This window comes from Echiichthys vipera (genome assembly GCF_963691815.1).
Source record: "Echiichthys vipera genome assembly, chromosome: 4".
NCBI lineage: Eukaryota > Metazoa > Chordata > Actinopteri > Perciformes > Trachinidae > Echiichthys > Echiichthys vipera.
Window position 1 is genome coordinate 18093764 of NC_139829.1, and position 12180 is coordinate 18105943.

At 40.0% G+C, this 12180-nt stretch overlaps 1 protein-coding gene across 1 annotated transcript in view; it reads right to left on the reverse strand.

Annotated features, from left to right (window-relative positions):
* frmd3 (FERM domain containing 3) overlaps positions 1–12180 on the reverse strand; it is a gene marked incomplete at its 3' end in the record, with an annotated part of 58072 nt that overhangs the window by 39871 nt on the left and 6021 nt on the right. Inside the window, exons 2-3 of the mRNA XM_083913226.1 lie at positions 2593–2697; positions 1887–1929 (exon numbers count right to left, since the gene is read on the reverse strand). Of these exons, the coding sequence (XP_083769352.1) occupies positions 1887–1929; positions 2593–2697 (148 nt within the window). The remainder of the gene's footprint in view (positions 1–1886; positions 1930–2592; positions 2698–12180) is intronic.

Genomic DNA, 12180 nt, shown 5'->3' on the forward strand with positions numbered 1-12180 from the left:
AAAACGAACAGGACAGTGATTAAAATGGTGGGTGAATTTTAAACTCAGTTTTAAATCAGTTTTAACAGTAAACATCAGGATCTGGGATCAGAAAGACAATTTGATTAAGACAACTACTGTAGATAGGAATGTAAAAATACGAAAGAAAAAGTACAGGACACCAAGGTGAATTTGCTTCTGGATTTTGTATAAAAGGCAGCTGACAAAGCGAAGTGTGTTTAAATATTTTACGAAGCAAAAGCAGACTTCTCTTCCCTTGTTTCCTTCAGCTGCTCTTTCTCAGGAAGTGTAGAGCATGAAGTGCAGTAATATAACGTTGGCTTCTAGAAATAAAGTCTATCTCACAAGTCACTGTAACATGATTTTACGTTGGCATTTTTGCAGCTACAGTACACTGCTTGGCTGTTTCATTACTTGTGTCGCAGTCAGTGGTGGAATAAGAAGTACTAGTATGATAAGTAAAGGTAGAAATACCACAGTGTACAAATGCTAAACTCTAAATCTTACTTAAGTAACAAAAGTTTTAGCATCAAGATATGCTTAAAATACCAAAAGTTAAATTACTCATTGTGCAGAAAGGCCCATTTCAGATTCATATATATATATATGTTATTACTGAATTATAATAAGTGATTTATTAATGTGTCCACCTTTATGCTGCAGCTAGTAAAGGTAGGACTTTAATTACTTTATATAATGATGGTCAGCTTAATATTTTATAATATATCAGAATGTACTGATTGATTTAAATTTTGTATTAATAAACTGCAAAGTAAGAAGTGACTAAGGCTGTCACACAAATGTACTGCAGTAGAAAGTAGAAGACCGAGAAGATATACTTTATTGATCACACAGCGAAAATGAAATTATTTACTCCCGTGCAAACACCTGTACAGATGCATTCATAGTGAGATGTCAGAGCAAGGGAGCTGCCCATTGACATGCGCCACAGGCAGTTGGGGCTTCAGTGCCTTGTTTAAGGGCATCACAGCAGCGCCCAGAACCAGCTACCAGTTCACATCCCATACGGGGTCTGTACAGGGACTTGAACCAGCAACCCTCCACTTCCTGGAAGTCCCCACGGACTTAGCTACTGCTGCCAAAAGCAAATTATATGACTCTATGAAGGCAGTCTGTTAACACCTGTCTGTTTGACACCTGAGTTCTTCTGGCTTGTGCTAATCTGCCATGTCTGTGTATTTTGGACCACTTGTCCCTCTAGCAGTTTGTTGTGTCACTTTGTCTGTCTTTATTGTGTCTCTTTTTGTCTACCTGTGGTGTTATCTGGCCCTGTCAGTACTCATGGCAAATGGTAATGTGAGCAATGTGTTCTGAGGATAAAGTGGGAGATAAAGCCCTAAAACTTGTTACTTGAGTGAATTTCCTCAATGCTATGCTGCCCATTACAAAATGTAACAAACAAGTCTATCACTTCTATCACTTGTTTTGTATTTTAATTGTTTCTATATCCAGGGGCTTTAACACTGTTGTGTGTTTGCTGTCCTGACCCTGTATTTTTCAGAGTCCCTGTGGTGTTGCCTGTTTATTGCAGAGCTTGACCTCCTCACACCAAAGCAGCTCTGGGAAAGGGCGGAATTGACAAACACACACACACACACACACACACACACACACACACACACACACACACACTTACACACACAAACACACACACACACACACACACACACATACACACACACACACACACACACACACACACACACACACACACACACACACACACACACACACACACACACACACACACACACTCACACACGCACACACATATTTCCAGCTCTGCTCATTGTTGTGTACTGTTGTTGTGTACATGATATCGAAATTGCACAGAAGGATTCAAACCGAACATAAGTGACACTTACATTTCATCTGTCTCACCACAGGTTTATTGGGCTCTAGCCAGTGCTGAAAGAGAGAGAGAGAGAGAGAGAGAGAGAGAGAGAGAGAGAGAGAGAGAGAGAGAGAGAGAGAGAGAGAGAGAGAGAGAGAGAGAGAGAGAGAGAGAGAGAGAGAGAGAGAGAGAGAGAGAGCAATTTGTAAATGTTGCAATTTGCAAAAGTTTTCGGTGAATTGAGTGACAAGTTGCTTAAAACTAACTCAGGGAAGTGAGGCAACTTCAGTGCATTAAAAACTCATTTAAAATCAGCATCACTGGATATGTTTCTGTTTATTCTGGAATTGTCAATAAAATATCAACATTGATATAGAGAGTTGACTATTCTGCCATTTATGCATATAATACATAAAACATATAAAAAGCAACACCTGAAAAAAGGAAAGGAAGTTATTTTTCCTCCATCCTTTTGGCACATTTGGACTCGAAATCTCCAAATCTATTAGAGCATATAGTAGTGTAACAACTCAACTGCGCCAATCCAGGAAGATATGACTGCTTCACTGATGTTTTCTTGACGCACTCTATTGTACTTGTGGCTTTTGTGTTGTTGTAACACCTCTTGGTTGTTGTTATTCCTTCCTCAGTCTGCATTTTAAATGCCTCAACGGGCAGAGCGTCTGAGTGTTAGCCCAATTGCTTTTGGTTTATCTGCATGTGTGTGTGGTAGTTACCCTCTGTTTCTCGGGGTCAACATATCGAATACCAAAGTAATCTTTCTCAAGCAGGTTGTAGTGGTTGCACACATGGTCCAACAGGAACTGGCCTTTAGTGTCTCTCTGAAAAGACATAAAACACACAAAACACATTACAATTTTAATTCCGCAGGATGTTTTTTGTGATCAGTCAGCATCCTCTACTTTAATGTAAGCAATCTTTTCACCCATGATGATAATCTCCCAGCTGCATCTCCATGCCACCATAATCCCAGCAAACAATCCCCTCTTGGGTAATATTTATGTGATGACCAAGTAGTTTTAGTTCGAAACCATCTCCTAAGGTCGTATTTCCGACTCAGCCTCCCAACATGCCATTAAATAAAGTCCATATACAGTTCATAAACACAGCACAAAAAGCATGATCAATAATCACTCTGCATTTATTACCTGCTCCTCAGTCAATATCTACTCATCACATACAGAGGCGTTGCCTTTGCCATGTTAAAGTGTATGCATGGATGCTGCACGTGTGTCTATGCCACCTCCGAACAAAACCTCTTCCCAATGTAATCTCACCTCCATAACCTATTGACTTAATATTCAATATTCCTTAGATTGCCATTTTGTCATTTTATATGCATCACAGATCACCTCAAGTTTAGATTTTTGTGTGTGTGTGTGTGTGTGTGTGTCTGTGTGTGTGTGTGTGTGTGTGTGTGTGTGTGTGTTTGTGTGTGTGTGAGTGTGTGTGTGTGTGTGTGTGTGTGTGTGTGTGTGTGTGTGTGTGTGTGTGTGTGTGTGTGTGTGTGTGTGTGTGTGTATGTGTATGTGTCCTATAACTGCTCTACGACCTGCTGATGAAGGTGGATTCTGTGCTCAGTTAAGCAGGACTGACCGATTTAGTATGAAACGTCTATTTGGCCTTGTTGTGATTTACTCACCACTGGAGACACATCTTAACGCATACATGCACGCACGCATGTGCGCGCACACACACACACACACACACACACACACACACACACAGAAATCATGACATGTCTCCATGGAAACTGATCACATATTTATATATTTATATTTATAATTTAACTGCACTACCAAAGTGTTATCATGGCAGGTTTGTCTCAGGCACACTTTGAACTGCAGGAGGATCCCCCGTCCTGATTGTCTTTATCGACCGTGAAGCTTTTTACACACTTCTATTGCACTCAACACTTCATGTTTTCTGCTAACCTCTTAGTTTTCTTTGAATGGAAATGATCGTGAATCAAGCAGAAAAATGTCCAACATCCCTGTAGTTCTCTTTTGTCAAATGGCTGCCACGTCAGCAATAGGGTGGTATCTTTTTGTCTTTCTCCCCATGCATGCTAAGGCCGTTAGTCTGAGTCATTTGCTTTGTTCGCTTATTTTGTGTGCAGACATTGCAGCTGATACACACCAAAAGGCAAGTGATTGAGCTGCTGCCTGTACAGTTGAATGATCGCGACCTGCAGTTCATCAAACTAAAGGTCTGGAACATCAGATGTACGTTCATGCCCTCACTCAGTTCCGCATTTAGTTTCAGCAGTTAAAGCAACATTCATACCCAGCGTGTTAGCAGAAAATAAATTACTTTAACATCTTAAGTTAACTGGAGCCTTAATTTCTCTTTTGGAGTATTTCTGCTATTTTCTGATTAATTTCTGATTAAAGTTTGAGAAGATTCCACATTTCTATCTACCCTCAGCTGGCTTTTCTACACGAGCAGCAGTGTCTTGACGTTCTAGCTTCGCTGTCATCATCATAGTCCTGGAGACACCTTTTGTAGCGGAAACTACTAGCCAAATTCAAAGATGGGTGTGTTCCAACTTTTAAAACCAAGAGTTTCTGCTTTGTGTTATAAAAAGAATATATTTTTTTAAAGTGACTTCCTTTTGAGGCAGAGCAGTAATGCATTATATAAGTAAGCAGCTAAACCCTGAAATCAGCACCTTATATGACCCCGTTTAGCCACATCAGTCATCTCATTCTATCTTACACATACATGAAATCCTGTGCATATGTTCTGTTTGGTAAACACCTCATCGAGACGACCTTTTAAATACATTTCTTGGTGAGTCATGCTCCATTTCTTAGTAAACAGTCTTACTATGTGCCGTGATGGCAGTATGCATACTGCATTGTTGAAAAAAACGGCCACCAAAAAAAATCCTGTTAATATCACAGCAGCCACTTAGTCACACAGTAAATACAGAAACAGCACAGTGAGTAGTAAAAGCATATGTTAATTGAATGTCCACAGTCAGCATCAAAATGGCAACTTTATGTTATATACAATCAAAGCAGAGCAAACACCATTCAGTAAATGCACAAAAGACACACTGTTGAAAAGCAGCCAACAGTTTCAGGTCAATGCAACGAACAAAGAATAAGAATTAAAAATAAATTAAGTGCAGTGTACACAATACGCAGAAGGAGTTCATATACAGGCTAAAACTCATAAACACACTACACAGCGCACATTATCATATCAATATTTAATCGGCTATCTTCACTGTAGACTGCCAGATACAAACAGGAAAGCATAGTTAACATATAGTAACCCATTACATAAGGCTATGTTTCAATAATGTAATTCCATTACTGTGACTCACACCAGTTACTCTTCGTTACTTGGACCATTTGGGGGTGGGCTTGTTCACTGTTTTACTGGAGGTGCAAATGGAGAATCAATATCAGACTGTGGCCGAAAGTGTCCTTGTTGTGATGAAAGTGTCAGCCAAAGTTATCTTTTTTTAAGGAAATACTTCCCCCTCAAAATGACCATTTGTATATCATATATTTTCTTGAAGAAAACTTGTTTATTGTTGCATGCCTCCATGGGAACGGAGCATCAAAAACAGAGAAGTCTTGATACATTGAAGTCATAACAGCAAATATCCAAACATGAGTTTACAAACTTTCATGAAATGCAATTTACAACACCTCCGCATAAACAGTCTCCAGCTTGCACAGGTGCACTTCATGTCCGAACCTGCGCCTGCATAAGCTTTTCAGACCAGCAGTAGGGTAAATGTTGTAAATGGGTTTTTTTTCCCATGTGTTTGGGAAGGCGGCTGATACGACTGGATGAACGAGATTTGGACTATACTGCACGAGCTTAATGAGTGTTTGTAAATGGATGTTTTGCTGCTGTTTAACACAGCCCCCTATTATTTCGGTGCATCAAGATTTTTCTGTTTTTTGATTATCTGTTCACCAAGGAGAACTGCGACAAAAACAAAGTTTTCTTCATTAGCTCAAGGCAACACTCAGTGAGTAGGCTTAAGCCTAACTGAAACAGAAATGGTCATTTGAGGGAAGAGTATTCCTTTAATGATATGTCTCGTTAGCTAGTGTGTGGTTAACGTTAAGCTAACTAGTGGTTGCAGTATTCCTTTCTAAACATACTGGCTGCTTGATATATCATAATGTCTTGTTTTCTACTTCTACACGTGAAAACAATATTGGAAATGTTGGTTTGGAGTTGTTTAAAGGCACTAAAAGCACAAAACCAACGTGTAATATAACTTACTCTGGCTGTTGAGTAATTAGTGTAGTAATATAATTGATTTTTCAGTGTGTAATGAGTAACTGATTACTTGCCCAACGCTGCATTCAAAGACATCAACAGCACAGTTTGGTGGACCTAACTGTGACCTTTGTTATATCACCACAACAACGATGAGCTGACAGTGCTCTCATAGACAGCGTGTCCCTATTGGCTGCTTCAGGTTATCTGTTATATCACTATCACACAGGAAAGCTGTAAATCAAGCCTGTGTCCCTGTAGGTGTAGCTGTGATCGTTTGTGTCTCCATGCTGGCCTGCCTGTGGTGTGTGTTTGTCTGTCTACATCTCTTTAGGATTTTTCGGCTGATCCATCACAACAGTGTTACTAAGCTGTGAAATCTGAAAAGCAAACACAGAAACACTGAGCGAGGAGAAAACAGAATGAAAACAGCCATGCCGCGGGCCGTTTCTAGCCAGATCATCAAACGACACTTTTCCTCTGTCTGGTTCTCAGGGCAGATGCTCGTGAGGAGAACAGAGGCGGACCGACGCCAAGAGAAAAGACCAGACAGCGAGTGAATGCCAAGAGGCTGAAAGAGAGAGCTAAAAAAAGAGTGAATAAAGGAGAGATTGAAGGTTTGACTAAGGCGAGCGTGGCAGAGAAGAAGAGAGATGTAAAGAGTCTATGTCATGTCCAACAAGAGCTAAATACATATTTAATATATCCAAAGGCTGGACATTAAAAATTAACCCGGTCACCCTGTCTCTACATGATCTCACCTAATGACGGAAAAGTGCTCTTCGCTCTGCCTCGCTCGAACACACAGACACATACACACACTTTAAATAGAGCCTGGGTAGAGTGTATTCAGTTTAGCAGAAGCAAAGTGCACTTTGACGTGTATGTTCGAGTGTGTCTATCCATCCTCTACCATTTTTTCTCTATAAAGCAAGCTCCTTAGAGCCAACAGAGTCCAGGCTCAGACCAAGCAAAGAAAAACTTAAAGAAAAAAGAAAATAGAAAACCCTCAGCATATGTAGAATAAAAACACACAGAATCAATAATTTATTGTAAATTCGTAAAAACATCTAGTCTGCCATTATCATCGGTGCAGAACAAAATGCCTCTGGAAGCAATAGGAGCATAGCGTATCACTGAGTGATGGACAAATGTAAACTGACTACCGCAGGGATTAGCTGTGATGGTGCAGCATAAACATGTCTGTAAATGAGTGTTGACAATTCTGAATTCGGAAATAGTATTTCAACAGAGAGTTTCACATCAGCTGCAGCCATCTGCCAAATGCCTCAACAGTGGTCCTCTTTACTAAACTAGGTTTATGCTCACTCCAGTGGAAAATGATAATGGGAAATAGAGAAATGCAGTACATAACTCACCATAACATTTTTGGTTCAGAGCAAATAAATATGTAAGTAACATATTATGCAACTGACAAAATATTCTTTTTGTACAGATAAACAGTAGAGTCTTTGAGAATTATAGAAGAATGTAGTCATATAGTTCTGTGTTATTCTTCATTCTAAATTAGATGATGAATGCTATAATAACATTAGTTTCAGTCTAAAGCAGGTGAATGATTTGTTCTGATCGTGACTCTGTGACCATTACGAGTTAAGCACTAGGACCCTGGGTACCCTGGCCCAGTTAAACACTGCTTGTTGTTTAATTAATATGCATGCCAGCTCAATTATGACGGGTCCTTATCCACTCGTTTCATGACACGGCATACCTAATTGGCTGAGCAGAAACACTGTGAGGGAAAAGAGCGTTACACTCCTGCAATCTGTGAAGAAACCAGCACACACTCCTACCTGCACACACAGGGAGGGAGTGAAGGAGAGGAGACTTTAAAAGCAATGATAGACCCCTCTTTACTGCCACACAAAGCAATTTAAAAGTATCTGCCTTTAAGACAAACGCTAGTTTGTTGTCACTGCATCTACTCATCGGGGAAATAGAGATTGAAGACTCTAGTGGACCAATTTGCAGATTTATTTGCCAATTAGGATGAGTGTGTAAGCAGGCTTTTGTGCATGTGTGACAACATTGTTCGTCCCCTTATATACAGTGCCAATATTTCTAAAGCCAGTTTCTATTTACCACCCAAAACTCAAGTCCCAAGCGAGCCAATGAAGGGATCGATCCAGAGGCTTAACCAGGAAGCAACAGAGACAAATCAATGTGCTGGACGCAGTGGAGTGAGGGAAGAATGATGCAGAGGATCAAAATAGAGGATAAGAACTGCGCTAAAACCTCTTCTCTTTCCGTTTCTCAGGATGCAGAAACACATTTTTCACTACTTCCCTTAAAATTTCATTTTTATGTCTCAATGTCTTCAATAACTTCATGGTTGAAAAAAACAATCTTATTTGATAAATAACAAATACATGTGTACTGGTTTGTTGCAGCTTGTCAGTGAAGCCACACAAGACTCAATTATTTACAGCTGCACCATTACAGCATGGAAATATTATAGATGTCTTGTCAATTATTTTACTGTTCAAAATATGTTGTTAGGAAAGGGTTGATTGCTTGGCCTCCAGTATAGTTGCTTGCAGTTTTCTTGAGAACCGCCCCATACAACTTCACACTCGGCATTGTGCTTCTATGCATTCTGAGCAATACACCTGCCATGACATAGTTTTGTCCCTTAGCAATGCTAAGCTATTAACAGCAAGCTATTTGAGAGCAGGCTATTTCCAAATTGAGCGTCAGAGGGCGAGCTATACCGGCATGCTGTTCTGCGGTGTAACCGTTAATAAGGGCCCCCTATGATTAAGCCCCCAAGACTAGCTTTGAAGCCAATTTGACATAGTGGCCATACAGTGGAATTGCAACTATCAGGTCCGTCAAGTGATGTCATGGGGCCCAAAATGACTGACTTACATGGCGAGTTTTATCTATTTGGCCTGATAACATTTGGAAAGTCCGTGCTAAACAGGAAGTAGCCACTCCTCCTGCCGAAGTCTCTAGTGCACCTGCTCTATGGGCCCCATAATGGGGAAGCAGTGCTGATCCTCCTCATGGTAATCTTAGATGCAGCTACTTTTTTAGCTACTTTCATAGGACTGAATGCAGCTCCACCTCGAATGCTGTATCTAGTTCTCTTTATACATTCATGCTCTCAATACACTACACAGTGTGTGCATAAGGTACTACTAATAATTATGTCCCATAGATCTCAAGAGCTCACACTTGATGCTACACTTCCTTGGGTCCTCAGGGTCAGTTGTTTTTTAAAGACTAGTTTTTAAGGCAATTTTAATAATTATACTGCTAGAAAAATAAATAGGTAAAGCTGGGATAGTAATATCTTAAAATAGATGTTAAAAGTGAGCTTCTGAGGCATGACTCAAATAGAAATGATCCTCTGAAGCTGCACTGACTACAAGATTGGAAGAGAGAAGCGGAGGATCAAACACTTCCAGCCGGGGAGCTGAATTATGGAAGCAATCCATACTTGACCTCATCATAGCCTCCCACCATCACATAATTTATCAGTAAATGTTAGATTAGTAAATCCAGGCTATCTTAGTTTTATACCTGAGAGTGAAAATTGAGAGAAGCAGTGTGAAGAGACAAGGAATAACGTGATATATCAGAGTGAAACCAGCATAGCTCTAGTGTAGTATTGATCTCAGAGTATGTTGGGTTTAACCTCTTCAACCACTGACCCACGACAGTAATGGATTCTTGCTAGAGCTAAATACTTATAATATGAAAGCACTCCCTTCATCATCAGGGTACCATAGGGAGAAAAAGATTAAATATTATATAACAAAGACTGAACAGACAGAAAAAGTCCCAATTACAGATGTGTCTGCTACTTCAGCACCACAGACAGCGTCATGTATTTGTATTGTAACTGCATATTTCAATACACACTCAGTCTACTCACATTTCAGAGCCTTGGTCGAGGCCATAGCTTCTAACTTGCTCAAACCTTAGTTAGATAAAAGATCAATGAGTCAGGCAGACCAGACTAGCATATTCAATTAAACAACCTCTCTGCCCCTGCACTCTCTTTGCTACTAAAAATGGAGAGGGGATCGCAGGTTAACAGTGAGCATGCATTTTGCTAATTTTGCTAACAAGAGGAGTCCTCCCTCTTCATCATCCCTTAAATCACCTACTGATGTCAGTATCGATTTAAGAAACACTAATCTACTCTGATATAATTTTTTAAAATAATTATATCTATATATCTATAAATATACACTACTGTTTAAATCATTTACATATCAAACCTATAATCCTTCCCATCACCGTGATTAGCACTCATAGTGGTGACTGTGACCTTGTCCCAGTGTGGAAGGAGAAAAACCAATCACCGTATTATAACCTGCAATGCTGCAGATATGCTCACATGAACCCATACGTGAGCAAAAAGGCATGCACAAATTAACACACATGATATAAAACATGTCATGAACCCACATTCATGGCTGGTCCCACAGCAATATAGGTAGAGCAATAAATGTTCAATATATGGCACAGAACCAGCTCCTATTATAATGGATCTCCATCACTCTCGCTCTGTGTACAGCTTGACACTAACTCACAGGATGGCAGGGCGGAGAAAGTGGGATGATGATGGCATGACTGTGACCGCAACACCGCTGTTATGAGTAAGCGCTCATGGTGGGTGCGTTGAAGCAGCTGTCTTATCTTTGCACCGCAGGATGTTCAAAATGTTGTGGCAAACAAACAAGCAGACAGCAAAAAGAGAGGTTCACACCTGAGTGCATGAGTTAATGTGTTTTTGCATGTGCATGTTTTTTGGACAAATGAGTGTGTCTGTGTGTGCCTCACACTGCCTCTCTGTCATGTATCTGAAGTCACGCAAACCTACAGATCTGCCATATATCTATCTAAATGTTTAAATCAAGATAAGTGCAGATGCGATTGAATTGATGTTTGAACTACAGCAAAGATAAGGACCCTTCACAACCCCTTCATCAGTACTTTCAGCTACTCCTGTCTGCTTCAGAGCACCAAAAAAGAGAGAACAACTCTTTCACTCCCACTGCAATATCCATTTTAAAGAAGACCAAACAGACTGTCAGCACTTGTTATTTTTTTACACCTTTATTTATGCGCTTATTTGTGTTTTAATGTGATTTTATATGAATCTTTCATGGGTGAATATTTTCATGTTTTCTGTGAACCCATAGCCTTACACAATTTTCTATCATGATGTGATAGTCAGTAAAGCGTTTGGATCTTGAAGATGTTATGAAATGTTGTGTGAAAGGCTGCTGTTTGGTGAAAATACAAGCATGGTTGTGTAGATTGTTAGACTGAAATGATTTAGTTGTTATATTGTATGTTTTTAATATACTGACCCAGGACTCCCTAGAAGGCAGTATTGATTATCCTGCTGAAATAAAGTAGCCTTCCTGGCTCAGCTGTTTTGAACAGACTTTATTAGCATCAGGAACCCACAAAATTAAACAATGTATTGATTAAAAAAGGAGAAAAAACTATGACCCAAAATCCCATAATTGCTTTCTATAAAACATGCTGAAGACTTAATAATGTAACTTCCTGTTTAGCTTTCATTCATTCATTCATCTTCAACCGCTTATCCCGGGGTCGGGGTCGCGGGGGGGCTGGAGCCGATCCCAGCTGACATCGGGCGAGAGGCGGGGTACACCCTGGACAGGACGCCAGTCTATCACAGGGCACATAGAGACGAACAGAGACGGACAACCATTCACACCTAGGGCAATTTAGAGCAATCAGCTTATTTTATATATTTGGTTTTAAATCAGTTTTACAAAGTTTGCCTAATTCTAAAACAGAAGTATGATGAGGTGCAGAAAGTAAATGCAACCCTCTTGACTCACCAAAGGAATTCATACGTGCATTAGCTTAACAATGAGCTGATAAACTTAGATGGCAACTTTGTTCTTCTAGCAAAAGATATCTCATTCTAAACATGTTTGCAGCGATTATTATCACCCAGTATGTGACAGTGAGAAAGGAGTCCGTCCTTCACAAAGGTGATCTGATGCCGAAGTGTCCTTGAGCAAGACAATGAATAGCAA